Below are 24,481 nucleotides of genomic sequence, written 5' to 3'. Positions count from 1 at the left end.
AATAATAAAAAGTCGCCGATTGCTTGAATTTGTACGATTTGTAATCAATATTTATAGAGTGATCGAAATGAATGGGTTTTATTGAAATCATGTCTTGCGGATAATTATGCCAATATGGAGAAAGTTAGAAATCGCAATAAATTTATTTGAATTTTTCTATTTCTATTGTTATTCAATATATTTTCAAAATATATATTTTCTGATATAAATATTTTGGCAGCCCCCCCCCCCTCAGTTCAAGTCCCTAGAATATTGGACAGACCAATAGACCTACATTATTTACACCGCTGGAAGTCTGGAAGACAACTTAAAACGTGAGGTACAAAAGTTAGGACGAATTCGGTTGTTTCACTGAGAACTGTATGACCGCAGAAAAAAAAATAGGCATAAAGTGTAATATCAATATTGGAGCATTTGCATAAACGCATTTCCCTTTTGTTCTTATTTTCATATTTTGTGGAAAATAGAGAACACATGACAAGAAAATTTCACGATTTCCCGGGGAATTTCTACGAACACCAACCATGAACGTCAAAACTTTGAACAGCGCAAATCATGCCCCTAAAATTAGCTGGTATAACTTCCCTCCTGCATGTCCTGGTATTATGTTCAGAGAAAGTGTCATTTGATGACGTATGTGAATGAATCTGGATGTGGTTCTTACCGTTCCTACCTGTACCCTCCCTTTTGGCCTTCCCCTGGGGGCCGTTTCATAAAGCTGTTCTTAAGTTAAGAGCGACTTTAAGAATGACTGGTGATCCTTTCTTACGCGCTAAATCATCCCCAATGAATCTACCATTTACCACAAGAAAGGATCACCAGTCGTTCTTAAAGTCGCTCTTAACTTACGAACAGCTTTATGAAACACCCACCTGGTCTATATAGGTTATATAAACATGAACGAGGACTTCAGGGTCGTCTATAAAAAGAGTACCTTACACAATTACTAGACCGGGGGCGGTCCACGGGGGAGGAGGCGCATTGCCATATCATGCAGCATTTTACGTGATGAATATTGATGACAAACTAAAAAGAGAACGGGGGGGGGGGGGGTAGGTAGGGACCGCAGAACTGTTTTGAAAAGTTTCATAGGGACGGGGGGGGGGCTGACCATGCAAAAACACAACCAGATGGTAATTTTGACGTTTTTTGTTCACATTTATTGAAAAAAAAATTAATGAAGGCGGTTGACCCCCCCCCCGCCCCTGTACCATGGTTCATGAGAGGAGAGTCCTACGGAATGTGTTTGAAATTATATATCCATCACTTTATTGAGAAAATGACGTGTATTTATTTATTTTTTTGTATTCGATTGTCCTTCTGTAACAATATATGGCCACCCCTAAACGCAAAGTTAGAAAACCATAATCAAACTTATTGACGTGCACGTTCTAAGGATGTCGACAAAGTTCGGGATAAAGTTCGTCTTTCTCGTGCAACTGCAGTGATTACTTTTCCTGCTGTGCATCTAGCTGTAGCTCACAGGTATTAGGGGTGTTGGGGGGGGGGGGGGTGTTCACCTTTCCGACTCAATAACCACACAGGAAGCGGGCAATGTTCATATTTCTGTACTAAAAAAAAAGTAATTTAGTAACAAAGACAATATATCTATATGTACCAGTTGATATCGTTATTAACGGGGGGGGGGGGGCACATTTTTTCCGAGGAAAAAATTGACAAGCAAAAATAAAAAGGTCCTCACTTTCAAGGGGCACACTTCTGTTTTAACAGCATTTTTACATTACAAATTTTAATTTTGCTTCTTAAGGGGGGGGGGGGGCACGGGCGGGCTGCCCCCTGGATCCACCAGTGGTTAAATGTTATGGGGACGTCAAGAGCTATTGTCATATCACGCCCCTCATAAAATGCTTACTACTGATGTAGACGTACAATACATTCCTCTTTTCCGTTTTTTTCTTTTTAATTAAAGAATAGAAAGAAAAAAAACCCCAACAACGAGAAGACCTTATAACAACATCTCATTTCCCCTAAAAGGGTAAAAGGCCTTTTCAAATTGATCTACCAGCGGGCAATGCATGCTTATATATGGCATATACTCTTCCGAAATACCGACATACCAGAAGAAGTTCTGATTTTTGTAAAGTTTAGTGGGCAGTGATTTCACCCAATGATACACCCCTTTTTTCGGGGGGGGGGGGGGGCACTGTGGATAATATGTGGTCTGGGATGTCACTCGGTCTCTGGCAGAGAATTCACTGCTATTGTTTGAGAGAGAGAGCATGCCGACAGAGCGAAACACTTCATTCCATTGCAATGTATGTAGATATACGTTCAATTGCCTTAAAGGACAAGTCCATTCCAACAAAAAGATGACTTGAATAAAAAGATAAAAATCCAACTAGCAATAACACTGAATAATTTCATCTAAATGGGATGTAAAATAAGATGCAAATGAGGGGACCAATGCCATCTCTCACTCACTTACTCACTATTTATTTTGCATTTTATTTTATGAAATATGAAATATTCAAATTTTACCCTGTTGTCCAATGAAACAAAGTTTTATTCCTCCCTGAACATATGGTATCACCATTGTTTTAACATTTTATGGTTCAGTCGAGTTGGTCCTCATTGTCAAATCTGTAATTGAAATATTGTATAATTCAAACAATAAAAAGCAAAAGAAATAGTAAGTGAGTGACACAATCGACTCTCTCATTGGCATGTCACTGAATAACTGTTTTATGAAAAATAAGCGAAACTTCAGGCCCCCTAAATAATCATGGTCCGTAACTTTCTTATTTTACGTCCGATTTTGATAAAATTTTCAGCGTACGTTATGCTTGTTTGATTTTTTTCTATTGATTTAAATTAACATTTTTTGGGGTGAAATTGACCTTTAAGTTAAACTTCCTTTTATAGGACCTTTTTCCTATCAGAAAATATTATTGCCCTTTTTTCCAGTTGAACAATGGAACTGAGAGTTTATGGGGACCGAACAAAATTTTCCTATATCTTTAATTCATCTTCTTTTTTTTTTCTCATCTTTTCTTTTTTAATTCTTTCCTCAATTTCCCTCACCAATTAGATAATTCTTCTTCTTTATTTTTTCTCCTCTCTTTTCAATTCCTCTTTCATTATCGTCCAAAAGATGAATAGGAGTGTATCTAGGCGCCTTTTACCTCCCCCACCCCCGCCGCCGACCCCGCCCCCTTTGATCCCATACCCGGAAGTGCAAGGTCGCGCCATTTTCAAAACAAATCAGACATGTGCATGTACGGTGCTCATTCACTGAACGACAAAATAGAATAGATTGAAAGGAACGCGGACTGCACTGGTAATCCTATTTGAGTATCGTGAAGTGGTATGAGAGGATCAGAAAGCAGTGGACAAGTGGAATATGGTAAATGAAAGTGTTGGAGTGTATTTGTTTAAGTTAATTTGAAGTTAATTTACCCAAATCCTAACGCAGTCCCACTCGTTATGTTGCATGTTGGTACTACTACGGTAATAATTAATCATTTAGCCTAATGGCGAATAGTTTCCTTTTCCCATTTTCCTTCCGTTTTCCCCTTTTCCTTCCGTTTTCCCCTTTTATGTTCTTTGTTTCTTGTTTCTTTCTTTCGTTCGTTCTTTCTTTGTCTTTGACTTTACTAATACTAAAATTACTAACTTGAAAAATCATCTTTCGTTTCGTGAGATAGTTGTGTTTTTTTCGAGCTCCATTTTTACTTGTTTATCACTGATTTATATGACCATTTGGTCCGTGATGATATTTTTAAAAATGATTTTGATATTGTCATTACATCACAGAGCCTAGACATGCATATGGGACTGTGGCCAGCGAACTATCAAAATGAGAACGGAATTCCTTTCAAATTTAACATTAGAACTAGCGATCCTATTTGAAACTAAAATTTAATTAAATTACATACCTTTATACACCTTACCGACTGTTTCCCCCCAAAATAGAAAAATGAGAGGTTTCTTACCAGACCGATGTTGTGTATCCATCCGTAGTGTAAACACTGCAAATACAATCAATAGGCTTGACCCTTGAACCGCTTCGATATGACGTAGCTTTGATGAGCTATGTTACGAAGTGCCGTTTTGAAGAACAATTCATAGATTAAACTTATTATTTGTTAAATAATTTTAATGTTGATTATAAATGATAATTATTTTCATGATAATTATTTAAAATCAATATTTAAATTTTATTATTTATCCAATTTATCAAAAGCTACTAAAGTGGAATATTATTTTTATGAAATATCTCTTTCTCCCCAGCCAGAGTGTAGGAAATGTGAACAGCCATGGCTTCCAGTCTCCACAGAATTCAGAAGGGACAGTATCTCCTGGGCAGGACACTATTCACTGCTGCAGTAGCGCCTAGGTTGGTGAAATTCAACACTGTAGAGGTGGTCTCATCCCCTAGCCTCTCTGAGATTAGGAAGTTTTTCAAGGACAATGGATGCCAAGTTTCGACAGGCTACACATGCTTAAAGTTGGTATGTCCTTACTGCGTGGATCAGGATTCTGAGGCTGAACGTAGTGCCAAATCCAAGGAGAAGCATCTATTTGTGAATATGACCACAGGTATTTTTTTTCCCGGGGGGGGGGGAGGGGGTAGAACACCAACTGTGTAAGATTATAGCATTAATAGTGATCCCAATACTATAACATTTAACATTATCAACAATATAAAGAGGCCTGATAGCTCAGTAAGCACAGTCGAAGTGTTGCAATCCGGTGATCCGGATTCTGTTTCTATGTAGTGCACTAATGCCCTTTGGTAAGGTATCTATGGTGATTACCAGGTTCTTTGGAGAGGACCTCAAACCTTTGGTCCTCTGGTTGCTTAATGATGAGGCATTTATGTTTTCTTAAAGGGGAATCCAGCCTTTGCCATAAAATGTTGTGTTGGGAAGTAGAAAAATAAATTAAATAGAATGGTGAAAGTTTGAAAGAAATCGGACAAGGGATAAGAAAGTTATAGCTGCTTTTAAATTGAGATCACTAATAGTATGTAGATTTCAAATTGGCAACTGGGTAAGTAACTTATGACAAGGGGCAAGGACAACTTTCCCATAGGCCATGTACTTTATTATCAGGGATTTGTGGTTTTCTCCTAAGTACCCATTCCCCTGGGGCAGTAATCTAATTATAATCCAGGTATATTGTTTTATGTCCTCATGATGAAAGAAAAATATAATTTAAAATAAAACTTTTTGGGAAAATGACATTTTAGCCACAATATGTATTGAAGTACATGGAAGAGTAGTCCTTGCCTTACATCACTATGACATCCCATATGCGGCCAATCTGAAGTCTCCATGGGTATAGTGATTACCAATATTTACAAGTTTAAAAAAATCATAACTTTCTTGTTGTTTGTCCAATATTGTTCAAACTTTCACCTATCAACTTGTCTGATTTTTCTTTTTCTTATAAAAACAAGTTTTTATTTGGGTTGGATTCCCCTTTAAAAGCAATCAGGTTGAAAAAAAAGGTTACCACCACCAACACCGTAATTATGATGAGTCTGCTTGGCCGTTGGCCCTAAAACTTTTGAAGATGAGAGATTGAAATGTACTAGAATAAATATATATAAATCATCTTTATTTCATAATCAAAATAGAGAAGGTACAATATACCCAGGTCCTCTGCCAGTGATGATGGGACAAACTCCCCTTCACTGGCATTAGGCATGGTGATAATACATGATATTGATTGAACAGGTACAATTCATAAGGTACAATACATAAGTTATCTGACACAGTAACATTCTATCTGACACAGTAACATTGTATCTATTATCTGCTAATGTGAGAGTTAGTAACTGAATATGTGAGACTGAGGAGGTTACAGACTGACATAAGTTCTGTGGTGGGTGTATACAAGGTTGGACAGTTACTCAAGTACTCTCGAGCCTATTTTCTATCACTTTGACCTTTATCAAATTGACCTTTGATCCTGACATCTTCATCATTGAATTTCAGGTCATTGTCAATGTCAGTGCAGCAGAGTATGCAGTACTTGGCCCAACCTTACTGACAGCCTTGCCATCGCCAGGAGACAGACCAAGAAGAAGAAGAGCGCCCTCAAACTACCCAAGGAGCAGTCATGTGATCAAGATTGGAGGTCACAGGTCAAAGATGCTGAGGAATTGTGGGAGAAGGGCACCGGGTTGAGTGAGCTACGGAGTGATGCATTTCGAAATTTGAAGGACAGGTTTGGGGCAGCGGTAAGTCTTCATTTTAGATCCTTTTCAATTTCTGCTAAAATTGCATATATTCTGTGTATTTTTTGAATTATTGTAATGTGATTTTATTTAAATGGAAATGAATAAATGAATTTAACTGGTCATGGTTGTAGAGCCTATAATTATTTACTGTGAAAATAACATGATGATGCACTGTTGGTTTCTATAAAGTAATTGAAGAAGATACATATTTTGCTAATATTTTACCATTTCTACAATGTAGGTTCTTATCTTTGAGCTTTTCCTCTTTTTATGAAAATTGTTTTGTATTTCTTGTCTTAAGTTTAACCTTGATGAACAGTGTTATACATCAGATATTTAGATAATGATTCAAAATTAATTGTCTTGCACAAAGTAAAAATAAATCAACATTGGCATAAAAAGACTATGCTTAATCTCAGATGATACTTTTGTATATATACATGTACAATATATATATTTATGTATATGATTCTTATTTTTACAGATTATTTATTATCGACATTTATTTTCTTACTTTCCAGTCACTCTCTATAGAAACCTTTGATAGATTTCATGCTAGAACAGACTCCAAACGCAAAACACTGATTCTGCCACAGTATGGGCCAGAGGGGCATTACAGGGGGACAGGCTTGGTTGAGAGGTGTAAGCAGGACCCGGATGACGAGGAAGACTGCCATTCGCATCGTGTCCAATCAAATGTTCTTCCAAGGTAGGTGGTTTCACAAAAGTGGTTTTGACTCTGGCCTTGTAATTACAGGGTCATGTGGTCGAATCCCACTGCAGCTTAGCGTCCTTATGGTAAGGCAGTAATCCACACTGCCACTCTCCCCTCAGGGTGCCCTTGTGCACTTCAATGGCAACTGGCACACTCCAGGGAGTGGATGATGGAATTAGTGTGCGGGAATGATTGATTGAATCCGATTACCGGGGTAATGATAAATCTCTAAAGCGCTTAGATATGTACAATGTATATCTTGTCTTGTAAGTGCATTGTAAATAACAAGATTGTTTTTATTCTGATTATGATTGGTTGGTTAAGATTCCCCTCGTAATACTTTGAATTAACAAATCAAAGTCAATTCAATTCTTTTATTTTTTACTTTCAATTTGACATATTAACAATAATGGTACAGTTAACATATCACATTTCAAAAAACATGTAAAAAGGTCAACATACAAGGTATGCACTAAATATTTTTTTAGACAAAATATTCAATTGAATAATAAAACAGTCCAAGTGTTCTTTTTAAAGGGATCATGTAGCAAGAAACTAAATTTCAGTCAATTTACAGTGAACCAACAATTAAATCAAATGTTAAGTTGAAGTATAAGTAGTACGATGCCGGAAGGGGGGGAGGGAAGAATTATGAATTTGAGGTTACCGGGTACATGAAAATAATCTGCAGCTGTACATGTGTATATGTATGGGTAAATGCATTATGGCTCAGTGAATAGGTGTCCGGCCTTCTGAACCACAAGGTCTGGGGTTCGAATCCCACCACAGCACTTGCTTCCTTTGGAAAGTCGTTTATCTACATTCCCCATTCTCCACTAGGCTTAGTATATAATATGGGTACCCGGTAGGAAGGAGCACCTGATCAGGGTAGTTGTGCTATATTGATGAATTCATCTAATGGGCTATTCCACGGTTACCCACGTTACATTTGGAGACACCTTGACTCATACTTGGAGCTGTAACTCCATTATTATTGAAAGGAACTAAACATCTCTTTATCACAACAAAGTACGCAGTCTGACTATCCTTTGTATAAAAACAAAACTTGGGAAATGTTATTATGCTCCTGGCAAATCTTTGAAATGTGTCGGTTACTCATGTTACATGATTTGGACATGCATAAAATGAAAAGTCGACATAAGTGAAAAGTGTCCTTATACAAGGCTTTTATGAAAGTTGATTTTATCCATTTCAAAGAAGTATATTAGGGAGACAAACTTTGTATAGAATTCAAAAAATAAAGAACACATGGTTTTTACTAGGGGTGCAGATAAAGTGGTTACTCACGTTATGGTTACTCACGTTACATTTTTTCCATGTATGGTCAACAACATAAATGTCACTAAAATTTCAATAATGTGTGTAAGATTCATGTTTCTGTTTCTGTAATAATATGAGTAGGATTTCAGACACAAGTTTATGTTTAAAATTAACATTCAGAATAGTTTCCTCCTCTCTTTTACTTATTGGTCAGTACATTGGTAATGTATTCACTAAACTGTATGAGATCTGTCTTGGGCTGTGTAAATCAAAAAATGTAAAATAATTGCATTCCATTTCTTGCCTCAAGCCCTCAACATCAATTAAAGAACCAGCAATAAGTATAAGTAAGGCAAAAACAATTAAAATGAACAGTTCAGAAGGGCTATACAGTACAAAGACACATTGAGCTCATGTCCACCAACCTATGGAATTGCCCTAATGCATTCATTTCTTTTCATATTGTTTAAAAAGCACTTGGGAAAACTTTACCCCAAAGGGCTCTATAAATATCAGCATAATCATTAATAATTATTGTGCTTGGACAAATGAAGTTATCTCATATTCTTCTTAGTGCTGGTCGATATTTGATTTCAATGTTAGTCGATTATCGCCAGCAAAATATCACTGATAACATGAAATATCGTTGAATCTGAAAATTCATTTTATACGACTAATGAGCTGCAATCCATTGAATCCGAGCGAACACTCACTCCTGAAGACGGACAGTCAACCTGCCCGAAACGTCGAGTCTCTCTACTGCTTCTACTCATCATCTCTACTCGCCGACTCAAGCCAGCATCTCCTCATCCATCCTACTACTCAAGCTGTTTTCAACTCATCAATCTCTTCTGGTTTACAGTCCTTTTCAGGACTACATTCAAGAAAGATTACTCTACTCTCAAATTTCCACTTTCTCGCCTATCCATTTCTTTTCTTCTTCTATCCACTGTTTCTATAACACTCCACATGGTGTACCGTAAACCACATCAGCGATTAATCCATTGAAAGCAGGAAGGGGGAATGAAAGTGGGCTTTCATCGATACTTGTCCACGAAAAGCGGGCAACTTAAAAACTTAAAAAAGTTCTGAGTTGGTTAAAAGCGTACAGAGCAGCATTTTTGGTCAATTAATAGTGATCAACTTTTTATAATTGACAATATTTTGATCATATAGTTTTACCCAATATATCAACATAATCATAAAATCATTTAATATTCAATATTTTTTCATTATTGCATAATTTTAATATTGAAATATCGCCTTGCACTAATCCTTATTTTCTTTTTGTCTTTGCTTTTGTCAGGGATTTTTCTCCTTGTCTATTTGGATACCACCTGATTCAGCCTCAGCAGACAGAGGTCATTCTAACTGCTAATGCACTGGATGCTATGGCGGTCAATGAAGTGACCGGTCAGACGGCTTTAGCCCTCCCGAGGGGGACGGCTTATCTTCCACAAGAGGTATGGTGAAGGTTCAAATATTTGTTCATCTTCCAGGTTCTGAATATTGGCAGATTATAGATACTTTTTATATTATTTATTAAAGCACCAATATGGAGAGTGCATTGACGCTGTAGCACACATAGCAAAGCTGTGCAAAAGGCATAATTTTTGCATTTGAATAAACCCAAACAAACATAGTTCAGAATCGCTTGTCATGATTGATGTGAGAAGTCACAATTACATTCTGAACATTGCTGAATTTATATATATCATCATGAACATTGCTAGGAAATCAGAGTAAAAACTAAAAATTTAACATTTAGACAATAAAGTAAAAGAAAAATCATACTTTGTGTAACTAGCGACAATATGTCCCCTCTGTAGTAGTGTAAGGATATTTGTCTCCTCTGTTATGTACATGTAGTTATGTGTAAAAGCACCTTATTGTCTCCTTTAGGGATAGACAAATAGTTTTAAGGAAAATTTTTAGGTAATTTCGATATTAATAATAATAATAATAGTACAGTTCTTAAATACGCATAACACCTACAGGTCTCTATGTGCGAGGAAAGCGAGAAATGTGGTGAGAATTGTAAATTAAAAAAATTAGACATCAAATAATTATACATAAGATCAAAGAATATTAAACATGGATTGGACCTACATGTGACTAAGTTAAACATTCTGAAAGAGGTGGGTTTTTAATTGTACTTTGAATTTCTCAAGCTGGGTAATATTTCTTAATGTCGGTGGTAGAGAATTCCATTGTGCTGGTGCAGCTTTTTGGAAAGCCCGATCCCCATATGATTTGGTCTTGACAGTAATTTCAGAGAGAAGATTTTGTGAGCCAGAACAGAGATTACGCTTGGGTTTATGAATTTGGTCAAGTTCTTGAAGATAAGCAGGGGCAATACCATGAATACATATTGTAATATTACTAGAAATTGCCTATAAATTTCTCACAACCTTACCAACTGTTTTTGATCTATTGAAAGTAATGTAAAAAGTTCACCATTCCCTAAAATGGGGGAAGTCCGGGAAGATAAAAAAAAAGACATGTATTTCTGCACTACTAGCTGAATTTCTTTTTTGTCTTTAAAGGTCAGGTCCACCTCATTAAAATGTTGATTTGAATCAAAAGAGAAAAATCAGACAAGCATAATTCTGAAAATTTCATCAAAATCGGATGTAAAATAATAAGTTTTTTAAATTTTCGCTTATTTTTCACAAAATAGTTATATGCACAATTTAGTCATATACAAATGAGAGAATGGATGATGTCCCTCACTCACTATTTCTTTTTTTTATTGTTTGAATTATACAATATTTCAATTTTTACAGATTTGACAATAAGGACCAACTCGACTGAACCATATAATGTTAAACAATGGTAATTCCACATGTTCAGTGAGAAATAAAACTTTGTTTTCACAGGACAATGAGGAGAAAATTAGAATATTTCATATTCATTATAATAAAATACAAAAGAAAAAGTGAGTGAGTGATGTCATCTGTTCCCTCATTTGCATACCGACCGGGATGTGCATATAACTATTATGTGAAATCAAGCAAAACTTTGAAATGTCATAACTTTCTTATCTTACATCCGATTTTGAAGAATTTTTCAGTGTTATGCTTGTTGGATTTTTCTCTCTTCATTCATTTCAACTTTTTGTTGGGGGTGGACTTGTCCTTTAAACTTTGTTCTACTGTATAGATCTTACTCTGCTGTTGTTTATGAATTATGAACAGGTTTTGCCGCTTCTGGAGCAGTTCCAGAAGATTGTGCTTTGGTTTGGCAATGACATGAGGTCATGGGAAGCAGCAAAAAGCTTTGGAAGGAAACTCAATCCCAAAAGGTGTTATTTCATCAGGTAGGCAAGAAAAATGTAACACTTTTTTTAAAAGCCCACTTTTCTGGAGTACGAAAACAGAAATAAAACCACAGGCTCTCACAGGAAAGCAATTTTGGTTTCTGAAAGATCCATTGAAAATCAAAGCAAAAATCATATAAAATTTGCATCAGTGGAAAATATGCCAATCAAACATTTTTGTCATATTTAGTTTTGTCTGCATCCTGTTGTGACTGCAGTATGTGTATAAGAAACTTATGCTTTTCTCAGATTTTCAGTATTCATATTTTTGCTTTATCACACTGCATTTTTTGTGCATGTTCCCGAAGAGCCCTGAAATTGCACCTGAAAACATACAAGGGTGTTTTTATTTGTTTTTTATCCAACCAGGTATGTTTATCCATCAGTTACCAGAGAAACTATATTTCTGAGCCAATTAAAATCAAGGAGGAAAGTTGTCTGATCAGAATTGTTTCTTTTTAATTCAGACCACTCGATGCTCACCCTGCCCCCTTGCAGGCCCTAACCAATGGTCTGAGTCTGAAGAATATCCTCCGACAAGCCACGCCCATGAGCCACAAGTCGATCGTCTCTTTCCGCTCTCTGAGGGATGAGGTTCTTGGAGAACTCTCCCATGCAGAACAGGTCGCTGGGGTTAAGGTTAGTTCCTATAATTCATACACATTCACGATCTTCCTATATACAACAGTTTTTCTTACTGCCTCATTTTCATTGTTTATTGATATTTTATATGCTTTGTCCTTTTTGTCATTATTATTTTGTTTCATTTTGTACTAACTTTTTGAATAATTCCAATCTTGTAAATATGTAATTATGGAGATTGATTTCAATAATACATACACAAACAAATCTTCGTATATACAAGATATAATTTTAGTATCTAACTTCTGTCATATTTCCCAGTTCCAGTCTTTGATATTTCAAAGACACAATCTTCATATATGACTTTGTGATAAGAAAATGGTCGTTATTATTATAAAATTTGTAATATTACAAGAGTAGAAGCAATATCTCTTAAAACTGTAAAATTCAAATTTTCACAAAGAATTAATCGATGAGAAATGACAAAGTACACTTTTATAGGGTTTGAATCATTCAGTAGTAGGGGGGGGGGTTCTAATTCATATGAACAGTTGTAAACTTGTAATACTTAATAATTATCATGGAAGATCATGAAGCAAAGTTGAATAAACAAAAATTGGGGATGGGACATACAAACAGGTTCATTATGGAATTGGGTATTATTTTATGGACAGATTAATGAAATATTTATTAATAATTTTTCTTACATCTCCATCTTTTGATAACAGTGGAAAAGATATCCTCTTCTTAATAAGCATATGAAGGGACACAGGCGTGGTGAATTGACTGTCTTCACTGGACCAACAGGGTCCGGCAAGACCACCTTCATGGCCGAATATTCCCTGGATCTGTGCATGCAAGGGGTGAGGATTTGATTTAATTGTATTTTACAGAGCTACCGACTGTTACATTTTTGCCTAATGATTATTGTGCTTTTTTCAACAAAATTACAGCATTAAGGTTTTCCTCATAAATTATAATTTTTTTTACTAAAAAGAAAAAAAATGTCTTTATATCTTCATTTCATGACAACTGCAATGTATAAGCAATGGATGAATGTAATTTCATGTAACTAGGGCAAGATCAAAGGTCATTTGGGGGTCAATATCTGGAAAATGCAGTTTTGAGGCTGACAGAATACAGTTTATGTGTCGTGCAGTCAATAACAATAAGATTGGACATTTACCTAGAAAAGTACAGATAAATTAAAGTTGGATAGATATTCAGAAAGTTTGCTAGAATTTCACTTTTTCTCTTCTGAAACAAAATCAGAACTCAAATTTATTCTTTGAAAATTTATTTTCTATTATATTAATATCAATACTCATCCCCTGAATTTTCATGGTATTTTCTTTTAGATTATTTGATTTTTGTGAGATTTGATTGACTCTATAACCATGTATTTTTTCAGTTTTCTCTTGATTGTGGATATTCAATTTTTTTTTTCCAGGTCAATACACTTTGGGGCAGTTTTGAGATTCAAAATGTCCGGCTTGCCAAAATCATGCTGACTCAGTTTTCTATGTGAGTATAAAGTCACCCTTTGTTTATTATTCTAGTTGATTTTACACCAATTAAATTCAATTCAATTATTTTATTTTCCACTTTCAATTTCATATACAATTATGATACGATTGACATAGTAACATATAATCACATTTGAAATACATACAAAAATTGATAACATTATAAAATTACAATAAACAATTATCAGATCGAAATATAAATAATTGAAAGGGAGGGAGGGCCAACTGAAAAGCAGAGCTTGTATAATGTAGGCCCCCCTAATATTGTAATAACGTGTTTATAGCAACTGAATTGCTCTTTTGTAAAAAAAAAAAAAAAAAAAAAAAAAAAACCATAACAATATTTATATTATGTAATATATACATTATAATACCAATCATATGCATCATATTAAAAAAAAAAAATATATATATAAATCATTCATAGGGTACACAAATTACTTAAGGTTTCCTACTTAGCACTGAAGGCTTAATTTGTAATTGATGAAATAAATATTTAGTAATAATTCGTTTTTTGAACATTTGTATAGAATTGCATTGTTTTATATCAATTGTAAGAGTAATAAACCTGGTAAATTTCAGATTGATCTACAGCTGTTTCATCTTCTTTCTATTTGGTCCCATCCCACATGGTCTAATCCTAGTTGTCTACAACCAGTTTGTCTAATAACCATTTGGTCTAATTGCCACTTAACCCATTTTACCATCTTGTCTTATTTTAGTTAGACAATACCCATTTCGTTTGATACTTATGTGGTCTAAGATCAGTTATTCTCTATGGTTAGATGAATTGTTTATTAACTGAATTATCATAATTTAACAAATTCAAAAATGATAATTCAACAAGGCCGAGATTAGACCAAAGTAGACATAAGACTTTGAAAATTACACTGAGAGCGCATTGGACCTTGTGCAGTTTATGCTAAATTAAACCGCATTGGTAGTAGAACAAATGACCCATATTCAGAACTTGGTTAGACTGTGGTCTAACTCTGTGCTAAAATTATGGGAAGCCAAACATGTCAAAATTTGTTCACATGTTATGTTTCTTATGTTTACTGTTCTCTTTCTTGATTCTTTAATGGTGAAGAAAATTTATCTTATTTATCCTTCCCAGATAGTTAAGAATGATTTGAGAGTCAAATGAGCTGATTCATTGTACCTCTACAGTTATGGATTTATGTCACAATTGGCTATCCATAGTTAAACCACAACTTTAAACCAGAGTTTCAATTAAACCCGTCTTCAGAATATGAGCCTGTGGGTTTTGCCCATGTGGTATTAGAATATCTGAGATGTAGACCCAAAGGCCTGTAAACCTATTAAAATATACACCTTACTGTTGAAAAAAATTGAACCAACTATGTGCTCATCAAAACGTTTTGTACTATGTCATCATCAGTCAGTTCGAGGGCAGGAATAGACTTTAATAGCCTGTGTCATCTCGGGTACCATGAGCATAGAAGCGCTTCTAGACCTCTCTATCCAGCATGGCTGTCCTCAGTTCATTAATGCTATCAAGGCTTGAGTCTTTCTTCATAGCGTTGATTTAAGTGGCCCGACTTCTCCCTCGTCTCGCTTTGGCTTGTTTAGGCTCCCAGGGGATGAGAGGATTTGCAGAGTACTATGTACTTACAAAAGTACTATGTACTTTTTTAGATATATATACAGAAAGAGATTATGCGAATTGAAGAAATAATGCGCCGGACACCATATACCATATCTTGATAATCCATATGAGGAAGATAATACTCTTTTTCAGAATTTAAATAATGGATGTAGGAAATGCTCTCATTGAGATGAAAATGTTTTCAAGCTCATGTTAAAAAGGCCACAGCTTGATTATTATTCATTAATTTGTTATTATTCATTTATCATTATCATTTATCAATTCATTTATTACTTCTGGGTCTGTGGTGTTTGAAATTAACGTGATCATTCCCAAATACACCCTTGTATATTTTTCAGGTGCAATTTGGAGAAGAACATTGATAAGTTTGACCGTTGGGCAGATAAGTTTGAACTGCTCCCCTTGCATTTCATGACATTCCATGGCCAACAGAGTCTCAAGACAGTTATTGATGTGAGTCAGCAAAAGCAATCTGATATTCCTCATGACAAATGCGTTATTGTACGAAATGTTCATTTCTTAAAGGGAATAAATCCATGTTTGCTGAAAATCTTATTATTATTTGAATGTTATCATGTACGCTTTTTTTCCGTACTACACTTTTAAGTTTATTTCTGGTCAAATAAACACCTTTTTGTCTACCAAATGTCTCATTCTAGATGATTATCAGCCTAAATATTGTTGGTCATGTAAACACTATTTCTATGTACAAAAGGGCTTATACTTGAGGATTTTCATGGATCCATGTAGTTGATTAGGAGCCTCCTTGATTTGAGATCAAATGCATGTTTTATCACTCTCTCAAATAAATCTTGCAAATAACTTTTTCACCTTCAGTGTGTAGATTGGATGATTTATCAAGTGAACTGCTTCTTTTATTCCATTTTCCCCTTTCATTCTGTTCATGACAATGCTGTGTTTCCTCCCACAGGCCATGGCCCACTCCGTCTACGTCCACGACATTGAGCACGTGATACTCGACAACCTCCAGTTCATGGTGGGCGTGTCAGAGCGCCATCTATCCGTCGACCGCTTTGCAATGTATGACAACATCATCGCTGCCTTCAGGAAGTTTGCGACGGAGAACAACTGCCATGTTTCCGTGGTTATCCACCCAAGGAAGGTGGGTAGATTGAAAGTGCGGTGGGATGTTTCGATTCCATGACATTTGCTCCGGCGACAATTGCTCCAATGGAAAATCTGCACGTTAAGACAAACATAAAACCTAGCCTCCAATACTAAATAAACCCTAATCCTTAATATATTTACATTGTTCTGAACCAAAAACTAATACAATCCTAACTCTAGCCCTATGCCCTCTGAGATATTAAGACCGGAGCAAATGTCGCAGGAGCAAATGTCGTGTCATCGGTGTCTCACAGAGGTTTGAGTGTGACTTAGAGTCATGCCTAAATTCTGACGTGCACATGATATGTAATGCGAGTCTTATCAATTAATTAGCAGTACTGTGTGTCCCCTTATTATGATTTGACCACTCCGAATTAGAAAGTGTTATACATTTTGTTGGAGAATGCCCAGCGTTTAGCACACACAGGAAAACACTTCTAAACTTAATAAAAAAAGACGAGGAACTGCAGTATTTTTCTGAGCATTTCAATGATCAAGAACCTCAACAATTTACCGTTTCCGTCCTGTTTCTACCTGACGTCGAATTAACAGATTCCTCCAGAAACGACCTCAACCTACTTGTCTTAAATTTCTTGCATAAGATTCACCTCTCTCGGTCTACCTTACTCTCTCGTCAAAATATGTAACGCTAATATCAATGCAGTATTAAACTGCGGATCTCCGATACAGCGGAGGAAGGATACAGAAGAAGGTGATGCCTTTTATACTGTATGCAACTGTGAATTTAAGAGCAACTCTAAGTCACACTTACTCTTTGTGAAACACGCTCCACTTGTCCAACGAGGCTCAATGATTGCTCATATAGTTAGATGTTGTGATTGATTGCACATGCAAGATCGTTGTGATCATTCATAACAAAATCAGCCCTTTGATTAAATCTCCACGTTTTGTTTGATGTGGCACAGATTGCTGCTAGATAAAATGGAGAAAATGAGTCAACATAATTATTACTTGGAGGACACAAATTTGAAGGATAATATACAAATATACCAGACTTTTGAGTAATTATACAGTGGGAATTATTCATCCGAGGTTGGACTGGCAATACTATTTTTCCCCGAGGGGAGGGGCTGAAAAATAGTAATTTTGCCAGTACAACTGAGGATGAATAATTTCCTCTATACTTTCAAAATAAAGGTCTGGTATATTTGTTTTATATCCTACTTTAATAAGTTAGAGCAATAGGTCTTGATAATCTAGTTCTTGTGCTCGTAGTTCATCCTTTTTTAATCTGAACCAAGATAACCTGCTGCGCTGACTGACCTACTTTTCGTGAAGCTATGTGCTCAGCATGCGGAATGTGTATTAGTGCTTGTGCCGTCATGATCTCTGACGTCAATGATGGAATAGTGCACTATTCCATCATTGACATCACGGAATAGCAATTTTTCTTCAGTGGGCGTTTCATTTTTAACATCATCACAAAATAGTGAGAATATGTTTGGTGTTTAACATCATCACAAAATAGTAAGAATATGTTTGGTCACATGATGCTATTTAAACCAATCAGCATACATGATTTAATTTATGTGGAATATAAATATTGATATTCCTTTTCAAAACCTTGGGCCTGTTGCCTAAAAAGTTTGCCAGAAAAAAACTCTGGCAAATTAACAAAACACTCTGGCAAACAAGATAATGCAACACATTGAAAAAAATCTGGCAAAAATATTGCCAGAGTTTTTCTTTTATGCAACAGACCCCTTAAGAATCACCATACAGGAAAATTGTTCCTCTGACAGATGTGACTTCCTAAAATCTGGACAGGAAATATTTTTTTGTTACATTTTCTTTTATAGTGTACATAATCATACATGTTTCTAAAAAAAATTTAAGGTGTAAGGTGTTATTTATTAATACTTTAATTGGAAAAAGAGCAAAATTATGATACTTTGCTTACTGCTGAAACTTTTGAGAATAGAGGGACATGTTGACCGTGCCTTCACCCAAAATGTACAAAGGTTCCTTTTATTCTGTATATTTGATATCAAATTTTGATACATTTAGGAAAAGGAATCAGATCAGACATTACATTCTAAAAGTTTGTCAGGTTTAAGATGTTATCTAATATTAATTTAATTGAAAACATTGCAAAAATTGAATATATTGTTATACTTTGCTTACTGCTGATATTTTGGAGAATAGATGGACATGTTGACTGTACTATTACCACAATGTAAAAAAAAGTCTCTTTTATTCTGCATATTTGCAGGAGAAGGAATCAGATGAGCTCCAGACAGCTTCTATCTTTGGTAGCGCTAAGGCAAGCCAAGAGGCTGATAATGTCCTGATCTTACAAGACCGTAGGTTTACTGCTCTAAGGGGTAAAAAGTATATACAGGTAAGATATTACCTTTTGAAGGGAAAGTTCACCTTAATGAAAATAATACCGGTACTGTAAAAATAGCAGAAAAATAAGAAAAATCAATGAAATGTCATTTCCTAAAAAAAAAAGAAAATAGTTTTTATTGTACCTTCAGTGTATCAACAGACAAATCGTTTTACTGTTGCTCCTGAGAGAAAAAAAATTTTAGTCTTCATGAACTATTCTGAAATTGAAAGTTATGAATTTTTTCTTGAATATCACGTGGCACAGCTGCTCGTACGTGATGTCATTAATCAAAAACTTAAATTCTAATAACTTAGTCTTTAAAGGATTTTCCTCAAACCTTCACTGTATTGTATATATTTTTTCTGGTATTTAAAAAAAACTTTTTGTCAGGGTGAACTTCCCCTTTAATATCGAGTAAAGCGGAGTCAAATTGACCGGTCCACCAATGCCTGACTGATTGCTGCTGGTCACCGGCGCCATTTTCCGCTGCAGACTGGTAGAATGGTGAAATAGATTAATTACATATAATATTTACAGAGTCAAATGCTTGAACAATTAATCATTTTATGAAATTGGACATCATATGAAAATTTAAATCTAGATATGGAAATTTAGTTGTTAAACTGGTTGATATTTTAGGCCTTCAGTGCCACTGAATTTCTTAGGCTGATTTTACCTTTTTCTATTTGATATCGAAAACTTAGTTGTATGATAAAGTATGAGGCAAACCCCAATTGACTTTTATCTGTGTCACCTAACCTTCCTGTCTTACTGACAATCAAACTCTAAAATTTATAACTGTATGAGTGAGTGTTCGGGGTGTACATGTATGTGTGAATAGTGGTATCATATATTCACATTGGGAAAAAAAGACACCGCCCTATCTACCCTTACCTTATCCCTTAATGACCCATTACACCAATACAACAATTTTTTTTTGCCTCATGTAGCATTCCTTTCCTACTAACTCAAACCTTAAACAGATTTATTACTGATGATATATAATTTTTCTCCTTCATCAGGTGGTCAAGAATCGTTTTGATGGTGACCTGGGTATCATTCCGCTGACCTTCAACAAAGAAACACTGACCATGTCGCCACCGGTCAAGCAGAAGGCCAAACGTCAGACCAAGAAAGAAAAGGAAGGGTCGGATGCGGAGAGGAAGACAGCGAAGACAGAAGGAGAGGAGTATGAACTCTTTGAGGGCATGATGCTGAAGAGTAAAGATGAGTCTGAGATTGGGATTGGAGAATGAAGTGTTCGATCAAAGTGACGCTAAACTCAAGGAGTTAAAATGAGTTAAGAGGTTGAGATCAGCGAGTTTAACAGAATCCATGGTAAAGTGTTTGCTCAATAAGGAGCAAACTCAAAGAGTGAAGATGAGTCTCAGATTTGGATCAGAGAGTGAAATTGACCCCTCTTCGAGTGTTTACTCAAAATAATTCGAACTAAAGAGTTAAAGTGAGTTTTTAGGTCGAGATCAGCAAGTTAAACAGAATCTTTGTTAAAGTTTTTGCTCAGTATGGTGCTAACTCAGGGGTAAAGATGAGTCTGAGATTGGGATTGGCAAGTGAAACTGACCCCTCTTCAAGTGTTTACTCAGTGTAAGTTCAACTTAAGAGTTAAAATGAGTTTTAGATTGGGATCAATTACTAAAACTGACTCATCTTTAAAGTGTTTGCTCATGGTGCTAACTCAAGAGTAAGAATGAGTCTGATATTGAGATCGGTGAGTGAAACTGACTCCTTGTTAAATTGGATGCTCACTATGGTGCTTAACTCAGAGTAGGTATGAGCCTGAAATTGGGATCGACAAGTGAAACAGACCCCTTAAGTGTTGTGATCAATGAGTGAAACAGACTTGTCTTTAAAGTGTTTGCTCAATGGTGCCAACTCAAGAGTAAAAACAAGTTTGAGATTGAGGTCCGTGAGTGAAACCGACTCCTTGTTAAATTGTTTACTCAATATGCTAACTCAAGAGTTACAATGAGTTTCAGATTAGGATTGAGTGAGCATTATGTGATGTTAAACTCAAGAGTAAAGACGAGTCTGAGATTGGGATGGGCGGGTGAATCTGGCCCTTCCTTGAAGTGTTGCTCAATATGGTGCTAAGTTAAAGAGTTGAAAATGAACCTAAGATCAGGATTAGGGTGTTTAGATAGCCCATACAATCAGTGTTTCTCTGTGATGATGAATAAACCTTTTTCAATGTTTCAATGTCAGTTAAAGAACATCTATGGTTGCTGCTGAAGAGTGTAAATGGTATTGAGTTTGGCAGGTAAAATTGCCCCCTTTTTTCAGTGTTTGCTTTATACGATGATGTAAAAGGGAAAGGGAAGGCGGTGGAAGGAGGAGGAGTATTCTATCAAAGTCAAACTTAACTTGAACTTTCTTCAAATAATTTTTTTGTTAACTTTTTGAAAGGTAATTTCTTAGTCTATATTGCCAGAACAGATGGGGTGTATACATATTGAAAAGGCCAACTTTTGGAACAGAAAACAAAATTTAAATTTTCTTGGACTACAATTTTTTTTTAAATTACAATTCACATTTGACATTATAGGTATTTCCAGGGCTCCTTTAGGTACCTCAAGGGCAAATTTGCCTGGCGCCCTCAAGTATTTGTTTCTGTTTCCAAGTCAGAGCTACATGTTTCACGCAAGTATCTCCCAGACCGGCCAGACAACGTGAAATGCAGGATAGCTGTTGTGAAAGATATAATGTAATATGTTATCTTATCCTGTGCGTCAGTTTGATATGCCAAAAATGTTGTGTAATCTGATTTATTCTTGTACAATGTATTCTTAAAGTATCGTATTACATGCAGTAATACAGCATGATAGTGCAAGAAAATAAATGTTGTGTAGCCTTCATCTGTTGACCATAAAATGCGAAAAACAGGGACGCTAAGTTTTTTTTAGCAGACTCGAATAAATATATGCAAATTTTTTTTGTGAGAAAATGTCAGATTTGGGTGAAGAATTTGCTCCACTTTGTATTCAATGACCTCGAAAGCACTTTAATTTGCATTTTAACATGTATACCTGCATATGTAAATAATCCAATGCATATTTCTTTGTGCAGCTAAGGTATGAAAAAAAAAAAAAAAGCTGACTGACCAACCCAACTTTCTGATTTTGGGCTTATGAGGGTAACAGCAATTTGTTTTATAAGGCCTACTAAACATAACACAAAAATTAAGTTCCCCCCAATTCAAAATCACAATGGCATTGCTGAAAGTGTTCCAACACTTATGTACTAAGTTTTGTGTTAAAATTAAATTAATGTCAGAAGAATTGTGAGTTGTATAATGCTACCCTTATTAGTTAAAGTTCTGAAGGTGAGTGCGAATAGAATCAAATGAATTGACCACCCAAGTGTTTGTATGTATGAATTATAAATAAAAAAATATTTATGCCAAATGACTGTGGAAGAAAATATGTAATTGCTGAGAAATTAGCAAAATGAATACAGAATTCCATCAATTGTCGGGTATTTTTCCAAGCAATATTAGTACTTTGTGTTACATATACTTTTCTGTGTTAGTGATCATAAATGCTGTCAGTTTTCAGCTATTAAGATTTCATGATTTCACAAAGATGAGTATATACATGTTAATGTACCAGATGTAGATCTATGATAATAGAGTACTGAAGTGTGACGTCACGATGTCATGACAACGAACCGGCTGGTTCTAAACTGAGTCGCAACTGCACGGTCGTCGGTACACATTTGTATTTGCAAAAATGGTGATGTGTTTTGTCCCTGGTTGTTAACCATCATTCTGAGGGTCATAACAGGGCGCCGTTTCATTAAGCTGTTCGTAAGTTAAGAGCAATTTTGAGAACGACTGGCGATCCTTTCTTGTGGTAAATGGTAAAATAAATTGCCGATGGAGTAGCGTGTAAGCAAGGATCACCAGTCGTTCTTAAAGTCGCTCCCAACTTACGAACAGCTTTATGAAACGGCCCAAGATTCATTTGTTTAGAACCAGACTGCCATGACACCATGGCATCTGACGTCTTCGCTTCTGTATTCCAAAAGGTGACAATTAACCTCAATTTTAAAGACTTAAATCAAATTAAAAATTTTTTTGCTGCAACTACATTCTTTTAGGCCTTTAATTGATAATTGACCATTTGGCTTTTAAAGCACTGTCCACTCCTGTTTGACCCAAATGATTGCAATTATGATCTAATTCTCAGCTGAATCTTGTGACTTTGATATTAAAGGGATGCTCTGGGCTGAAAAAAATTATGTCTATATAAATAGAGTAAAATTCACTGAGCAAAATGCTGAAATGTCATCAAAATCAGATAACAAATATTGAAGTTATTGAATTCTAAAGTTTAGCAATATTTTGTGAAAAAAAGTTATATGCACGTCATCATGAATATTCATTAGGTGGGCTGGTGACGTCATAATTGTTTCATTTTTTCATACGTGTGAACAATGTGTCTCCTTTATAATGAAATAAGTCGTAGCAATGAATATCTACTGCAATAAATCCGGTGTCAATCCAATTATTTCAGTTCTTGGTAGAAAAATTTTGAATAAACATATATAATCATATAATCATATATAATAAAATACAAAAGAACAAGTGGGGATATGACATCATCAATTTGCTCATTGAATATTCATGAAGAAATGCCTAGAACTGTTTCACCAGAATAATGCAAATATTTGAAATGCCATAACTTTGTTATTCCTTGTCCGATTTTGATCAAATTTTCAGTGTTTTGTTTGTCTGATTTTTCTATGTGTTTATATCATATTATTTTCAGCCCGGAGCATCCCTTTAATCATGACTGGAAAAAGTCACTAACTAGGAGTTATTTTGCATAGTATCCGTTAAGCATTAAAAATGTATTCCATTCTGATTTACAGGGGAGCTCTGACCCTTTTTGTGTTATGTCTAGTTGGATGAATTTTTTATTTTGTTGTGTTAATATGGATGTGCTAGCTATCATGTCACCTACATGTATACCATCATACATGTAATTAAAGGAACATATTTTCATAAAAATACTATTTCTACATGTAAGTCTTTTTATTTATATTTTCTGTCTGGGGGCGGCTGGGGGGCTGAGAAGGGTCTCTAATAATTTCATTTCTTGCATTTCCACGACATCAATAAGACTTTTTAGTGACATATTTGTGTATAAAAAGACATATTTGTGTATAAAAAGACAAGACCTTTCCATTCAAATATAATTTGTCTATAATCATCACTTTCGTGAATTTTCTTTGTATGTATACTTTAACTGAGCCAAAGAAAAGCAGGGGGGGGGGGGGCTTCGACCCCGCTTCAACATGCAATCAATGAAATCATAAATTGATATTAATTTTCATGTTTTTGCATATGGTTACTGAAAAAGATGCGGGGGGGGGGGGGGCTGTAAACACTCAGCTCCCCTTTTCGCGGCCCTGGCCTGTCATTAAAAAAGAAAATTAAGTGCCTTTTTGTAATCGAATAAAATTTCTACTGAAAGTGAGCCATCTTCGGCGAAATCGTGAACAGCTGATGGCCAACTGAGCTCCCGTCAGCTGATCATGTCGAGGTCAATAATTGCAGCCAGTCGGGTCTTCAGTACAGTAAGGGTATGTATTAATCACTGCTAAATTACATGAACGCATTATTCAGGTAATTGAGCTCCCAATTTAGGATTAATAAGAACGAAAAAGGGGGTGAACTTCTGACGTAGTTGAGGCACAAGTTTGCTCCTGACTTGTCTG

The 24,481-nt window shown here is 35.5% G+C and overlaps 1 protein-coding gene across 1 annotated transcript; it reads left to right on the top strand.

Moving 5' to 3' along the window:
• Positions 1-3,183: 3,183 nt before the first annotated feature.
• Positions 3,184-23,766, top strand: LOC129268159 (twinkle mtDNA helicase-like). The gene is made up of 13 exons (XM_064104867.1): positions 3,184-3,364; positions 4,252-4,560; positions 5,964-6,208; positions 6,730-6,917; positions 9,511-9,667; positions 11,402-11,523; positions 11,991-12,162; positions 12,834-12,968; positions 13,556-13,629; positions 15,600-15,714; positions 16,193-16,384; positions 18,623-18,751; positions 19,765-23,766. Exons 2-13 carry the CDS (start codon positions 4,278-4,280, stop codon positions 19,996-19,998), a joined length of 2,046 nt encoding a protein of 681 aa, XP_063960937.1. The 5' UTR covers positions 3,184-3,364; positions 4,252-4,277; the 3' UTR covers positions 19,999-23,766.
• Positions 23,767-24,481: the final 715 nt, after the last annotated feature.

This window comes from Lytechinus pictus, chromosome 9 (genome assembly GCF_037042905.1).
Source record: "Lytechinus pictus isolate F3 Inbred chromosome 9, Lp3.0, whole genome shotgun sequence".
In the NCBI taxonomy this organism is placed as follows: domain Eukaryota; kingdom Metazoa; phylum Echinodermata; class Echinoidea; order Temnopleuroida; family Toxopneustidae; genus Lytechinus; species Lytechinus pictus.
Note: the sequence above shows the minus strand (reverse complement) of the source record. Positions and strands in the feature narration are given on the sequence as shown.

Bases quoted from the DNA above. Each gene is read 5' to 3' on its own strand.
- LOC129268159 (XM_064104867.1), top strand. From the start codon at position 4,278: ATGGCTTCCAGTCTCCACAGAATTCAGAAGGGACAGTATCTCCTGGGC. The intron at 11,524-11,990 runs GTAGGCAAGAAA...TTTTTAATTCAG, and splicing joins AAAAGGTGTTATTTCATCAG to ACCACTCGATGCTCACCCTG. The intron at 16,385-18,622 runs GTGGGTAGATTG...GCATATTTGCAG, and splicing joins TGGTTATCCACCCAAGGAAG to GAGAAGGAATCAGATGAGCT.